This window comes from Rhinopithecus roxellana, chromosome 13 (assembly GCF_007565055.1).
Source record: "Rhinopithecus roxellana isolate Shanxi Qingling chromosome 13, ASM756505v1, whole genome shotgun sequence".
In the NCBI taxonomy this organism is placed as follows: Eukaryota; Metazoa; Chordata; class Mammalia; order Primates; family Cercopithecidae; genus Rhinopithecus; species Rhinopithecus roxellana.
The window spans coordinates 110,109,403-110,125,454 of NC_044561.1; the positions used below are offsets into that span (position 1 = coordinate 110,109,403).

Here is a 16,052-nt window from a genome sequence, read left to right on the forward strand (position 1 = left end):
AATCTCCACTTTGCAGGTGAGAAAATCAGGTATGTAGAGGTGAAGTTCCTTGCCACTGTTTCCACATCTGTAAAATAAGACTCATATCAACATTTTCTCTATGAGGTTTTCTCCCAAACTAGAATGTAGGTTTCCAGAAGGCAGGAGCTTTGTTTTATAAACTTCTGTATCCTCACAGCCCAGAACTGTGCCTAGCATTGAGTAGGCTCCCAGTAAATACTTGTTGAATGAATGAATGAATGAGTTATGTTACAGATAAGGAAAGTGTAATTTAGAGACAGAGAAAGTAAGTTACTCAAGGACCCATAGCTAGATGTGGTGGAATTTACACTAGAACCAGAATCAGAGTGTGTTGGTAGATGTTTAACAACTGGCTCGGCTGGGTGCAGTGGCTCATGCCTGTAATCCCAGCACTTTGGGAGGCCAAGGCCGGTGGATTGCTTGAGCTCAAAGTTTGAGACCACCCTGGGCAGCATGGTGAAACTCCATTTGTACAACAACAGCAACGACAATAACAACAAAATAAGCCAGGCACAGTGGCACACGCTGGCAGTCCCAGCTATTTGGGAGGCTGAGGTGGGCTTGAGCCTGAGATGGGGAGGTTGCAGTGAGCTGAGATCCCACCACGGCACTCCAGCCTGGGTGATAAAGCCCGAGCTTGTCTCAAAAGTAAACAAAAAAACAATAAAACCCTACAAGTGGCTCTCTGGAAACACAACATTAACAACCCTGATTTGTAGCATTTGCTGATTTACATTGTATAAATACTCCTAGCATGGCTGATTTCAAGCTATCAACCTGGTGTCAATCAGCTTGCAAGTTTCCTGCAAATTTAACCATGGGCTTTTGTAAACCTGTCTATGCAAGCTGGCATTAACATACCATGAACTAGAACACAGGGGTCTCGGTCCGAAGGGTACACCCTCACCATTACTCTCTCCTGTCTTCCCGAACAAGGCACAGTCTATATTCTTGTTTGTTTGTTTGTTTGTTTGAGACGTAGTCTTGCTCTGTCTCCAGGCTGGAGTGGCACCATCTCGGCTCACTGCAACCTCCACCTCCCTGGTTCAAGCTATTCCCCTGCCTCAGTCTCCCGGAGTAGCTGGAACTACAGGCACGTGCCACCACACACAGCTAATTTTTTGCATTTTAGTAGAGACGGGGCTTCACCATGTTGGCCAGGATGATCTTGATCTCCTGACCTCGTGATCTGCCCGCCTCGGCCTCCCAAAGTGCTGGGATTACAGGCGTAAGCCACCACGCCCGGCCCGGCACAGTCTATATTCTGATAGAATATAAGTAGGAGCGGGGAAGACACCCAAATAAATTCAATTCAATGCAGATTGTATAGGTGATCCTTTAAAAACATAAGCCCAATCACAAAACTACCTTGCTTAAAACTTTCCTTATGCTGTTAGCATAAAATCCAACCTCTCTCCCTCTCTCTCTTTTTTTTTTTTTTTTTTTTTTTGAGACAGAGTCTTGCTCTGTCACCCAGGCTGGAGTGCAGTGGTGGAACCTTAGCTCACTACAGCCTCTGCCTCCTGGGTTCAAGCGATTCTCCTGCTTCAGCCTCCCAAGTAGAGGCACGTGCCACCATGCCCAGCTAATTTTTGTAATTTTTAGTAGACATGAGGTTTCACCATGGTGGTCAGGCTGGTCTCAAACTCCTGACTTCAAGTGATCTTCCCACCTTGGCCTCCCAAAGTGCTGGGATTACAGGCATGAGCTACCACGCCCATCCACACCTAGTCAAAATCCAATCTCTTTACCATGGCACACAAGGCCCATTATGAAACCTCTCCCTCTACCAGGTACTGTACTAGGCTCGGGGGATACAGTGGTGAACATGGCATACACATGTCCTGCTTGCATGGAGCTTGCAGTCCAGTAAATGAGGCTGTCAAGAAACAAATAGTTAACCATTAAGCACAAAATGACAGACTGAGATATATATGTAGTGGAGAAGGTACTTGGAAAAAGAATAATGAGGAGAGAGGTTGCTTACCTGGACTGAGGGTGAATTGAAGAAGCCATTCTGGGAAAGTGACATTTGAGACCTGAAACATGAGAGAGTTGGATGAGGTGTGGGGCTGATGGCCAGGCAGAAGGGGAGAGGATTCATCATTTTGAGGAATAAGAATAATTTCTGTAAATTGGAGCCAGTGGAGATGGTATGGGGACCAAAATTATAAATATGAAGGGCATATAAATATAATGTATAAATATAAGTATAAATATAAAGGGCAGGGGTTTATGGAAGGAGGTTTAATTTTCTTTGAAGAGGGAGCCTTAAGTCCCAGGTGCACTCTGATCTTGTTTAACTTTCTCCTCCAGAAACCTTTTTATATCACCTGGGTAGCAATCATCTAGTGACCGTTAGACTTTGCATAGATGGACAGACACAAGCCTAGAGAGGGACATGTGATCACCAACAGTTTCTCAGCCAGTAATAGTTGTATAGCCTTGGGACAAGTCACTTTTTGAGCCAGCACCATCTGATAGAAATTAGTGGGAACCACAAATGAGAGCCATATGTGTAATTAAAAATTTTCTACCAACCACATTTAAGAAGAGAAACAGGTGAAATTCATTTTATAATATATGAATCTGACCCAATATATCCAAAATATCATTTCAACCTGTAATCAATATAAGTCTTAGAAATCTGGTGTTTATTTTATTTACACTTATGGCACATCTCACTTCGGAGTAGCCATATCTCAAGCGCTAGGTAACCACATGTGGCTAATGTTTAAAGTGTTGGAAGGTGCAGTTGGCAGCGTCAGTTTCCTTTTCTGTGAAATGAGGATAAATGACTGGAAGCTCGCGAGAGCTCACACCAAGCACCCGGCACTCCGCCCTGGACACTGGGGGTGCGCCTTTAAGTTCGGTTTCTTCTGGTCCCTGCTCTCCCCTCCCATCCCTCCTTTAAGTCTCTGCCCCCGCCCCCTCAGGCTCCAGGCGGAAGCAACCCTGTTCCGAATGCAGCGCGCTTTACGGCGGCGCGTCCTTTTACCGCGGTGTGGCCGCCTCGCTTGTCGCGCGCACTTTTGCCCTATTGGCTCTGCGGCCCCGCTCGCCGCACTTTACGGCAGTGTGGCTGGAGCGGCGGCTGACGGGCTCGCGGTCTGGGAGTGAGTGCAGGGAACCGGAGTATTTGCTGGGCCGGGTACCATGGACGTGGGCGAACTTCTGAGCTACCAGGTATGAGGGGCAGGGAGGGCCGAGCGACCGCATTCTCACCTGGGCAGGGGTCGCAGGGGCCAGAGCCTTTTCATCTCACCTCCTCTCGCCTCACTCCCGGGCCCTCTAACTTCTCATGCCACCCAGGGTCTCAGCCCTTCGTTTTACTTTCCTCTCCGAAGCCCTCCTGGGCCCTTTCAATTCATCCCTTCTCAAGACCTGAACCCTTCACCTCCTCTTCCTCACCCTGGGACCTGGTTCCCTGAAACTCCTCTGAAACCCCGGACTATCCTTTTTTCACAACCGTGTCCTCTCAGCTCTCATGTCCCCCCCAGTCATTGAGGTGATGGTGGTGGCGGCGGTGGAAGCGCCCTGATCGCTCTTGGATTTGATCTCCAGCTTCTCCACTGACTGGCTGTGTGGCTTTTGGACAAGTCATTCACCCCATCTTTGAACCAAGTTTTTGTATCTATATGGTGGAGACACTAATAACTGCCTTAGTAGGGTTGTTTGAGGACTGTACCGTAAACTGATGTATATGAAAGCTGGTTTTAAAGTGTGGAGAGCTGTGCTTGTGTTTACTGCGATTTGGAGGAGATGTTGGGAATTCTAGCATGGGATGAGTTTCAAGGAATCTTGCTCAGGGTCCCCCTTGGCTAGGATACTTGTGGGGAAACTATTTGGGACCTAGAGAGCAGAAAGGACTTGTCCAAAGTCACTCAGAAACAAGGAGCTGGAATTTGAGCTCAGGCGTACTGACTTCCACCCCAAAGTTTTTCCCCCGCTTTGATTCCATAGGAGGGTCATTGTGAGGGGCAGTAGAGCTGCATTGCCGAATGTGATAGCCACTAGCCACATAGGCTGTTGATTGCTTGAAATGTGAGTAGTCTGAATTGAGAAGTACTGTAAGTGTAAAGTCACATTTGGGTTGGAGATTAGTATGGAGAAAGTAACATTTTTATATTGATTATATGATCATACTGATTATATCAATTACATTGGTTATTGGTCATATTGATTACATGATCATATTTTTGATAATGGGAAATCAAATATACTTAATTTAAAAATTTTTATGTTGTTATTTAGAGACAGGATCTTGCTCTGTCGCCCAGGCTGGAGTACAGTGGCATGATCATTGCTCACAGTAGCCTCAAACTCCTAGGTCTAAGGTATCCTCCCAAGTAGCTAGGACTGCAGGCGGGGCATCATATGCTTGGCTGATTTTTAAATTTTTTGTAGAGACAGGGTCTTGCTATGTTGCCCAAGCTGGTCTCAAACTCCTGGCCTCAAGCAGTCTTCCCACTTGACCTCCCAAAGTGCTAGGATTACAGGTATAAGCCACCACACACCACACCCAGCCAATAAAATATGTTTAAAACCAATTTTAGGCCGGGCGCGGTGGCTCAAGCCTGTAATCCCAGCACTTTGGGAGGCCGAGACGGGCGGATCACGAGGTCAGGAGATCGAGACCATCCTGGCTAATATGGTGAAACCCCGTCTCTACTAAAAAAATACAAAAAACTAGCCGGGCGTGGTGGCGGACGCCTGTAGTCCCAGCTACTAGGGAGGCTGAGGCAGGAGAATGGCGTAAACCTGGGAGGCGGAGCTTGCAGTGAGCTGAGATCAGGCCACTGCCCTCCAGCCTGGGCGACAGAGCGAGACTCCTCTCAAAAAAAAAAAGAAAAAAAAAAAAAACAATTTTAACTGCTTCTCTTGACATTTTAATGTATTTACTAGAAAATTCAAAATCACATATATAGTTCAGCTTATAGTTTTGTTGGACAGCTCTGCAATCAAGAATAGGTGATTAAGAGCCATGAGTCTGGACCCCTAGGTTGCTGGCAATCTCTGTTTTGCTACTAACTGGCTGCTGTAACCTTGAACAAAATACTTAACTTCTCTGTGCGTTGGTTTCCTCATCTGTAAATGGGGGACAATGACAGTAGCTGCCTCACAGGGCAGTTGTGAAGCTGTTGAGAAATGTAAAGTGTTTAGACAATGCTTGCCAAAGAGTAAACATTCAGTAAATATTAGCAGTTATTTTCATACCACTCCCTCAGCCAACATACAAGAAGTTGACCCTGGACGCTTAAGACATCATGGGAAAGAGCAATTCAGCATGGGGAGCTATGTAGCCAAGAGATTTTTCTTTTAAAGACAGTTTAATTGATCGTGAAAGACGAAGGGAAATAGGCAAGTTATTAAATGAGTGATTGTATGCCTGCTTGGAATTTCTAGAGTGGCTAGCCCATTAAAGCTAGAAAAGGTTCATTCATTTGCTCAACAAATATATATTGAACACCTACTGTGTTCAAGGCAGTCTATCCACTGAGTATATAACACTGAATAAAAGACAAGATTCTTGCCTTTGTGGAGCATCTGATGGGAAGTTACAAGATAATAAGTAAACAAGACATTCAGATTGTGGTGAGTGCTAGGAAGGGAATATAGCAGAGGATGCTATACAATTGCACTGCTGGGTATAGTAGCCACTAGGCACATGTGATTCTTGAACACTTAAAATGTGACTAGTTTCGAATTTAGATCTGCTACATGTGTAAGATACACACTGGATTTCAACGATTTAGTATGAAAATAATGTACAATATCTTTTTTTTTTGAGTTGGAGTTTCGCTCTTGTTGCCCAGGTTGCAGTGCAGTGGCGTTATCTTGGCTCACCACAACCACTGCCTCCCGGGTTCAAATGATTCTCCTGCCTCAGCCTCCTGAGTAGCTGGGATTACAGGCATGCTCCACCACGCCTGGCTGATTTTGTATTTTTAGTAGAGACGGGGTTTCTCCATGTTGGTCAGGCTGGTCTTGACTCCCGACCTCAGGTGATCTGCCAGCCTCGGCCTCCCAAAGTGCTGGGATTACAGGTGTGAGCTACCGCCACTGGCCACATGAAAATAATGTACAGTATCTTAACTTTTATGCTGATTAGATGTTGAATAAATAACACTTAGGATGTATTGGATTAAAGAGAATATATTATTAAAATTGATGTTGCCTTTTTAAAAACTTTTAAAATGTGACTACTAGAAAATATAAAGTGGGCCAGGTGCAGTGCCTCATGCCTATAATCCCAGCACTTTGGGAAGCCGAGGTGGGCGGGTCACCTGAGGTCAGGAGTTTGAGACCAGCCTGACCAACATGAAGAAACCCTGTCTCGCTGGCCAGGCGCGGTGGCCTATGCCTGTAATCCCAGCACTTTGGGAGGCCGAGGCGGGCAGATCACGAGGCAGGAGATCGAGAGCATCCTGGCTAACACAGTGAAACCCCGTCTCTACTAAAAATACAAAAAAATTAGCCGGGCGTGGTGGCAGGCACCTGTAGTCCCAGCCGCTGGGGACACTGAAGCAGGAGAATGGCGTGAACCTGGGAGGCGGAGCTTGCAGTGAGCCGAGATCGCACCACTGCACTCCAGCCTGGGAGACAGAGCAAGACTCTGTCTCCAAAAAAAAAAAAAAAAAAAAAGAAACCCTGTCTGTACTAAAAGTATTAAAAAGTAGCCGGGCGTGGTCGTGGATGCCTGTAATCCCAGCTACTTGGGAGGCTGAGGCGGGAGAATCGCTTGAACCTGGGAGGTGGAGGTTGCAGTGAGCTGAGATCGTCCCATTGCACTGCAGCCTGGGCAACAACAGCGAAACTCTGTCTCAAAAAAAAAAAAAAAAAACAAACCACAGAAAATGTAAAGTTAGGTGTTTTGTTTGTGGCTTTTGTTGTATTTTTATTGGACAGCACTCCAGTAGAAAATAACCCCTGGGAGTTGGGGACAGGACCTTTTACTTTATGTAATGTGTTTGAGGAAGGACACAGAGGAAAGGATATTAAAGGACTGAAGGTTGAGAGGGAGCCAGTCATGTGAAGGGAGCAGAATGATTGAGGCAGCGAGAACAGCAAATATGGATATAGGCTATTGGTAGAAGCTGGTGCAGCCTCGAAGGGGACCAGAAGGAGGATTGATGTAGCTGAAACGTGGGAAGTGAGCAGGGAAATGGTAAGTGACAAAGTTGAAGATGTAGGCATGTGACAAGACTGTGTAGGCCTTCCTTGTGGGCCATGATGAAGACCTTGACTTTTGAGAGCTATGGTAGGTAGCTTCATTCAACCCACTTGTTCACAGATGAAAAGTGAACCTTAGTCTGATAAAGGGACTCACCTGAGGTTGTGGGCCAAGGTGGTGGCCAGAGTTGAAACTAGAATCCTGGTCTCCTTATTATTATTTTTAGTGTTTACACATCTTACCACATTTAATCTTAAGGACAGCACTGAATATGTTAATATAGGAACCTTCATTTTAAAGGTGAGGGAATAGGTATAGAGAATAAAAAATGTGTCCAAATTCACACAAGTGAAATGTACCTCAAGGATTCCAATCTAGGTAGCTTTGCTTCTTGAATATCAACACTTGTTTATTGTGTTATTCCAGAAGTATTTCACTTTGTCAATCTGACCCCTTTCCCCCTCACCAAGAGCAAATATGCCTAGCGCCTGCAGGTAGATTGGGCTTGCCGCAGGCTAATTTTCGTGAACTACAAAACTTTACTTGCCTTCCTTATCCTGGATCTTGGCCTTTACGTTTACATTTTCTGAGGGTTCAACCTAAGAGTTTTAAAATGCAAATATGTTGGTTGCACAATAAGGAACTACAATAGTGGAACTCATTTAATTCAGGTTGACAACACTGAACTGAACTGGGTGACAGGGCTGAAACCTCCTAAGTCTGCTACTGGAGAGCACTTTCATCTCGCCAGCCTAGGGCAGGCATGCTCATGTCCCGCTGGCCAGCTAGGAGCATCTCCTTCCCCATCGCAAGTTCCCCACTTTGGCTAATTGACCAGCCAGAGCCATTCGAGAGGTGAGAGGCCCACCTGTTAGGCACCAAAAACCAGCTCTGGGCCTTTGCTCAGCGAAATATCCTCAATTCAAGGGTAAGTTTCAGAACCCAAATTCAGAATTATGGTCTAAGGCTTGGAAAGCAGCACCGGTCCCAAAATCTACTTCAGGACCTTATTCAGGCCCTGGCTTCCTTATACCACCTGGCCTTATCTCAGAATCCTGGTCTCCTTATTTCCAGCTCTGTACATTCCCCTTGTGTTCTGTTCATTCAGTTTCCTTTTTGTAAGATCCATGTCCCTCTTCCTATTCCTAAAAGATGGTGAAGTCTGGAATCTAGTTCATAATCGGTTGCACCCATCGTCTTGCAGAAAGTCATGAGTTTATGGATGCAAAAGTTCTTTGAGACCAAGCGTGGTCATTCACCCCTGTAATCCCAGCACTTTGGGAGGCCAAGGCAGGCGTTATCGCTTGAGTCCGGGAGTTCCAGACCAGCCTGGGCAACATGGTGAAAACCTGTCTCTATAAAAAGTATAAAAATTAGCTGGGCGTGGTGGTGTGTGTCTGTGGTCCCAGTTACTTAGGAGGCTGAGGAGGGAGGATTACTTGAGCCTGGGAAGCAGAAGTTATGCTGAGCCAAGATCGCGCTACTGTGCTCTAGCCTGGGTGACAGAGCGAGACCCTGTCTCAAAAATGAAAAACAAACAAAAAAGCTCCTTGAAAACAGTAACATTTTGTAGACATGAAAGATGCTTTACTAACCAGCATGATCTATCTAAATCCTCATAACAACCCTATAAGGAAGGTACTGTTATTAATCCCTGTTGTACAGATAAGGAAACTGAGGTACAAAAAAAGCACCTCCCTTAAGGCATCTAGCCAGGTAGAGGAAGGCCAGGGTACCTGGGCAGTCTTACTTCATAGCTGGAGCTCCTAACTACTGTGCCGTACTGCCTGCCTGCTGTATGCCAGATGCAGAACCAAAGTGTTTTCAGACAAGTTATCACATTGAATTCTCAACATGCCCTCTGAGGTCGGCAGCATGCCTGTATTATAGGAAAGGAAACTCAAGCTAGGGCGGTTAAGCTGCCTGCTGAAGGCCAGACAGCCAGTAAGGAGCAGGGCCAGAACTGAAGCCAACTGAACACCCAGAGGTAGTTTTCCATTTTGTTTTCAGATTTGAAAACTTTTTAAAGTTGAGGTATAGTCCACATGTCAAAGAATGCATTCATCTTATGAGCCTTTGGTTATAGTTATCATTTACAAAGTGGACTCAGCACGACCACTGAAGTTTGCTTCTTGGGGACATAAAGGAACAAAATTGTCTGATTTAAACATCCCCATCCCTAGAGTTTGATTCAGTCTCCTGTGGGACTTTAGATTCTGCATTTCTAACCAGATCCCAGGTGATGCTGACACTGTACTTTGTGATCCCCTGGTCTGAAATGATCTACCTTCCTTGAAAAATTTTTCCCCACCTGAGACATACTCCTCCCCTCTTGTGGGCATTGGTTTGCAGATTTTTGAGCTTAAGTTACACTTTTTCCCTGCCATTCAAGATATTGAGAGCAAATCACTTAATCTTCCTGGGCCTCAGTTTCCTCATATGCCTAATGAGGGGATTAAGTACGCAACTCTCTCTGAGGCCCCTTCTAGCTTTAAAATTCTGTGGTACTAATTATTTAGACCGGGGCTCCAGAGATTTCAAGGGATAAAAACGCTTCATGTGGTAGACTGAGTGGGGCTGAGAATCTGGGAGATTTGCGTTTTAATCCCACTTTTATCATTACTTATCTGGGTGACTCAGGACAAGTCACTTTCCCTTTCTGTACATCTATTTTTTTCCAGTTGCTTGTAAAATGAGGAGACTGGGCGATATAACTTCTGGTTCTTTTCATTTCCAAAATGAGAGACTAAGATGGATGCTGTATCTAAAATTCAGAGACTTAGCCAGGAAAAATATCATGCAGTGTCAAGAAATGTTTATTAAAAGTATTTAACATTTTTTGGGTGCTTACTACTTTTCATTTTTGAGGCAACTTGGTGGGGAGATTCCAATTTTCTGCTGAGATTGGTTCTTCTACAAGTAATAGAGATAGGCACTCAGCGCCTCAGTGTATGCCGTATATCCTTGACAGATGTTAACTATTCATTTGAGGAGATAGGAGAATTACAATATGGGCAGGAGGTGGTGGAAAAAGTCTTCAAGAGGAAACCAGTTACGTTCCCAATATGGAAATGTACTTTTCTGATGCCTTCAGGCTTAGACATCTCATCAAGAAGTGTGCCCAGCAGTGCCTTGGCTGAGAAGTTTCTGCTGGCATAGACGCGTGTGTGAACTCCAGGGCACTCTCATTAAATCTAATTCCACAGATGTCTGGAAAAAGTTCTTACCTCTGAAGTTTTCCAATAAAGAATTCACATTTAGTGTGGCTTGTGACATGAGAGGTATTCTTTTTGAGGCAAATTGGGTTCAGGGACCCTTGGTTTTGGTGATATTGCAGACACCCACTTCTCTTGTCCTCTGTCAGTAATATCTTAGCATATCTCTTGGATTGCAGGAGCTTACAGAAATATCTAAACTTGCTCCTTTCCCCCCTTAGTCTTTTCTTTTGAAATAAAATTGTGAACAATAATAAAGGGATAGAAATAGTATTAAAGAAAATACTTGAGAAGCGGGAAAACTATTACCCTAATTCAATCAATATTTTTGTGTTCCCATAGTCCTTACGTATTATGTGAGGCTGGAACCATTGCATATATACTATTTTGTGTTCTGTGTTTTTAATTTAACATTGCCAGGAATGTTTTCTGCATTTCTACATAGCCTTCATGCTATTTTTAATATTTGCATACTTTTTGCTTGAGTGATAGACCATTTTCCCTAAATTGCTCTTCTATAATTGGATATTTAGGTGGTTTTCTGGTTTTTGTTCTTGGAGATAACATTGTAGTGAAGTGCTTTGTTCATGTAGCATTTTTTCTTTCCCATCTGTCATTAGTGATTACCATGTGCCATCTCCTGTACCAAGTATTGCATGCACTAAAATTATTATGACATGGACCGTGGACATTAAAGAAGAATTCATAATGTAAGGAACAAGACAGACATTTAAAAAACTAGCTCTATGAATAAAAGTATTGTGGGAGCACAATGGAAGGAAGGATTGGGTATGGAAGGGGTATGTATTGATGGGGATGGATTTGGTTTGGTCATTAAAGAAAAGGGAGATGACACTGGAATCCTAGCCTTGATGAATGGGTAGGGATTCTGTGGGTGGTAAAGGACACTGGGGACAGTGATTCTTGACTGGGGTTATTAAGAGCAAAAGCAGGGGAGTGATATGTTCAGAGCATTGGGTAAATGCAACAATGGGTAAAAAGCAGGCAGTGGCCGGAGACGATGGGGGTCATCTCAGCTGCAGATGTGTGGCGCAATACATCGTACTCACGTGGAATGAATCATTGGTTGTTTTACAGTGCTAACAGTATACTGTTTGTGTGTGTTCCAATTTTATTACAATCTTTTTAAAAAAAAATAGAATCAGGGTCTTTCTGTGTTGTCCAGGCTGGTCTTGAACTCTTGGACTCAAGCGATCCTCCTGCCTCAGTCTCCCAAAGTGCTGGGATTACAAGCATGAGCCACTGTGGCTGGCCCCAGTTTTATTACAATCTTGATAGAACTAGTTGTCATAATTTATTTTTTCCACTAATCTTGTAGTTATATAAAAGACTAGTTCAAGGTTGCTTTAATAAGCATTATTTTTTTTCTTGTGTGAGTTTATCATTTGTATTGTTGTGTGTCTCATAAGGTGGTAGTTGTAATTTCATAATTGAGTTTTTCTGTTTTATGGGTTTTTTGCTTGTTGTTGTTGTGTGTATAAGAAACATTACTGAAAATCTGAAAACTGGTGCTCAGATACATCCTTCATTCTGTGAAGGCCTCGTCCCAGTAGCCCTAACAATATGATTCTAATCATGAAGTCATATTATATAGGCTCTTTTTGCATGTCAGTTTAGTACATTTTGAAGTTACTTTTTGTTGGAAGTATGACTATAACAGATAAGGATACAGAGCTGTTCTCATTGGTAACATTTCAGACTGTTTTTCTCTTTCATCTCATGAGGGATTTTTTTTCTTAAGGTCACTTCCTCCCTTTGCATTCTTCTCATCATCTCTTTTTTCTGGCCCATTCTTCTCACACTTACACACATTCTTTACTAAACTGTAGACTTAGTATATGTCATCTGTGAAGGCATGCCTTTGTATATGCCCTGGTTGTTTCCCCTTCTGGAAAGCTCTTGCTCTACTATCTTGTTAGCTTGTTGGCTTACATCTCTGTGCTTTCATGTCAGACTTCAAGAAAATTGGGTTCACACCTGATACTTCAGTTGCTTACTCATTTTCCTCTTCTTTATTATCATATCTTGCCACTCTTGCTACAAAACCTACATTCTTTGCTTAATTTTTTATTTTGAATTTTAAACTTAGAAAAAATTATAAAAATAGTGGAGTTTCCATATATTCCTCATCCAGCTTCCCCTAAAGTTAACATCTTATATAACCATTATGTAAAGATCAAAACTAGGGAATTAACATTTGTGTAATACTAGTAACTAAACTGCACACTTAATTCAGATGTCATCAGAGATGTCTGGTCATTTTTCTGTTCCAGGTTTCGATCCAGGATCCCACATAATGTTTGTCATATTTCCTTAGTCTTCCTTTGTCTTTGATGTTGAAGAGTACTGGACAGCTATTTTGTAGAATGTTCAGAACCTACCTTCTTGAAGTTGTCAGTGCTGTCTTTTGCCAGAGATTTTCTTGGGCCTCATTATTCTGGAATCTTCACTAGAATTTGACTCTGTAACCCTCTTCTTCATCATTTTAGAAAAGCTCATTGATTCTTCTCCTTTCAGCATCTTTTTGCAGACAGCTCTTAGTTCACCATTCCTGATTGACGTTTCATGTGTGTACTGAACATTCTGGCCAGATGTTCAGTTATCACATAATTCTCTGCTTCCTCCCCTGCCTATTCCCACGGCCAGCTTTGCATTTTAGTCAGGGGTGTTGACATTCAGCAGACTTGAAAGGAGCCTTGGAGCTGTTTCTCAGAGATGAAAGGGCTCAAAGATGAAAGACAAGCTTCTTTACTTTTTTTTTTTTCCGAGACGGAGTTTCACTCTTGTTGCCCAGTGCAGTGGCACGATCTTGGCTTGCTGCAACCTCTGTCTCCTGGGTTCAAGCGATTCTCCTACCTCAGCCTCCCAAGTAGCTGGGATTACAGGCATATGCCACCATACCTGGCTAATTTTGTACTTTTGGTAGAGACAGGGTTTCTCCATGTTGGTCAGGTTGGTCTCGAACTCCTGACCTCAGGCGATCCACCCGCCTCGGCCTCCCAAAGTGCTGGGAATACAGGTGTGAGCCACCGCGCCTGGCCGTCGTTCTTTTCTTCGTGGGTTGTACAGTCTCATGAGCACAGAGCCTGCCTCTCTCTGAGAGTAAAGAAGGTGTTAGGATATGAAAATGATTAACTCACAGTTTTTTCTCTCTTGGAGCTTGCAGTCTAATGGGGGTGTATCCCAGATTTGAAATCCAAGTACAGAGTGTCAGTGCTGTCAGTGCTGTTATGGAGCCATGAACAAGATGTGGTGGCACAAAGGCACAAGCAGCTCTGCCGCTGGGAAGTTGGGAAAGGCTTTATGGAGGGAACCCTGCGTCTTCAGGAGTATTCTCTCCATCCCTTCCTTTCTGCTTTCTGTTCCAACCACCACCACCTTAATTTAGACTCTTAAGACTTTGTTGACAGGGTGTAGTGGTTCACACCTTTAATCCCAGCATTTTGGGAGATTGATGTGGGAGGATCTCTTGAGCTCAGGAGTTTGAGACCAGCCTGGGCAACACAGTGAGACCTCGTCTCAAAAAAAAAAAAAAAAAAAAAAAAATTAGCTGGGCTTGGAGGTATGCACTTATAATCTCAGCTTCTGGGGATGCTGAAGTGGGAGGATTGCTTGAGACCAGGAGATTGATGTTGCAATGAGCAGTGATCACACCACTGCACTCCATCCTGGGTGACAGAGCTAGATTCTGTCCTAAAACAAAAGAAAAGAAGACTTTGTCAAGTAAGTAGCCTCCTGGCTGGTCTTTTACCATTGTGAATCTCATATTGGCAAGGTGAGATCCAACAGAGGCCAACAGAGAACACTGTTAGTCCTACCTAGTTCAGCTTCCTTGGAGACAGGTCTTCTTACTAAGCTGCCTCACTAATTTTGAAGGTGAATTTGATGAAGACAGCCATGGCTTTCTGCAATCTCTCAGTAGTTGTCATTGTTTAAATTCAGGGATTGAATTTATAAAGTTTAACCCAGTAGAGAAGTTTTCCTATATAAAAATGACTTTACTGGAGAATGTGGATGGTTCACAATAACTTGTCAGCACTGTTGGAGAAAATACTTCAAAGCCTGTTAGGCATCCCTAATGTTTAGCATAGTGCTTGAACATGAGCTCTGGGTCAGACGGCCTGAATTGGAATCCCAGCTCTGTTACTTGCTAGCTATGTGACCTTGGGTCCGTTAATTTAAGCCTCAGGTCTTCATCTTTAAAATAGAGATTGTATAGTAGTGTCTATCTCTGCCCAACCATCTTTAAAAAAATTTCTGCTTTCCTATCTTTCTTAAAAAAAGGATTAAATGAGACAATTTGGATAGTGTTAAGTAGTACAGTGCCTGACACATAGTGAGTGCCCAGTAAGTGTTAGCCATTAATTTTCATTATTTATCTCATTACTAACAACACACATGCTACAGCAACATGGCGAAAAATTTTTTTTTTAATTTACTTCTATAAAGCTGCCTCAGTATTCCCAAGGTCATTGGTCCCTTGGAGATTAAGGTTCAGGATCCTATAGAAAGAAGTGAGAACAGTTTGTTACCCACACGTGCCACAGTATAGAAATGTTCACAGTAGGTTAAAATACAACCTTATTCCACCACAGTTAGCAGCCATTGATATCAAGAATTATGTCATCACCACAGTAATTATTTTCCCCTGGTCTCTTTAAATATTACTAAGATATCTCAGTTTTCCTATTTTCTAGCTCCAAGAATCTCATTTACAAATTACTCCTTCCTTTGTCTTTTTTCCCCCTTAGTGTCCTAAAGGAAGTGGTTGGGTTTGGTCTGAGTCTTGTGTAGCTGTAGAGAAATTGGAATTAGGAGAAGATGTAGTAGGAATTCTGATACTGCTTTTACCTTCTCGAAGGTCAGCCATTTAGCTCTTTAGTATTTCAGCTGAATATTGGCATCCCTTGGAGATATTGAGGGTTTGGTTCCAGACCACTCCAGTAAGGCAAGTCATTTGGTTTCCCAGAGCATATTAAAGTTCTATTTACACTATACTGAAGCCTAATAAGTGTGCAATAGTATTATGTCTGAACAATGTGCATACTTTAATTAAAAATGCTTTGTTGTTAAAAACTGCTAACCACCATCTGAGCCTTTAGCAAGTTGTCATCTTTTTGCTGGTGGATGGAGGGTCTTGCCTCCTTTTGCTGGCTGCTGACTGATTAGGGTGGTGTTTGCTGAAGGTTGGGGTAGCTGTGGCAATTTCTTAAGACAACAATGAAGTCTGCTCCATCTGTTGACTCTTCCTTTCATGAAAGATTTCTCTGTAGCAAGCTGTGCTGTTTCATAGCATTTACCCACAGTAGAACTTTTTTCAGAATTAGGGTCAGTTCTCTTAAACTGTGTGCTGCTTTATCATCTAAGTTCATGTAATATTCTAAATCCTTTGTTGTCATTTCAACAATGTCCACAGCATCTTCACTAGGAGTAGAGTTTATCTCTAGAAGCCACTTTCTTTGCTCATCCTTAAGAAACAACTCCTTATCCATTCAAGTCTGATCATGAGATTGCAGCAATTCAGTCACATCTTCAGGCTGTGCTTTGAATTCTAGTTATCTTGCTGTTTCCACCACATCTGCAGTTACTTCTTCCACTGAAATCTTGAACTCCTCAAAGAC

The 16,052-nt window shown here is 43.2% G+C and overlaps 1 protein-coding gene across 1 annotated transcript in view; it reads left to right on the plus strand.

The window, feature by feature from the left end:
* The first annotated feature begins 3,084 nt into the window (after positions 1 to 3,084).
* The window catches only part of CTNNBL1 (catenin beta like 1), a 179,201-nt gene continuing 166,233 nt past the window's right edge, over positions 3,085 to 16,052 (plus strand). The window contains exon 1 of the mRNA XM_010355334.2: positions 3,085 to 3,207. Coding sequence (XP_010353636.1) covers positions 3,178 to 3,207 — 30 coding nt within the window. The 5' untranslated portion in view covers positions 3,085 to 3,177. The remainder of the gene's footprint in view (positions 3,208 to 16,052) is intronic.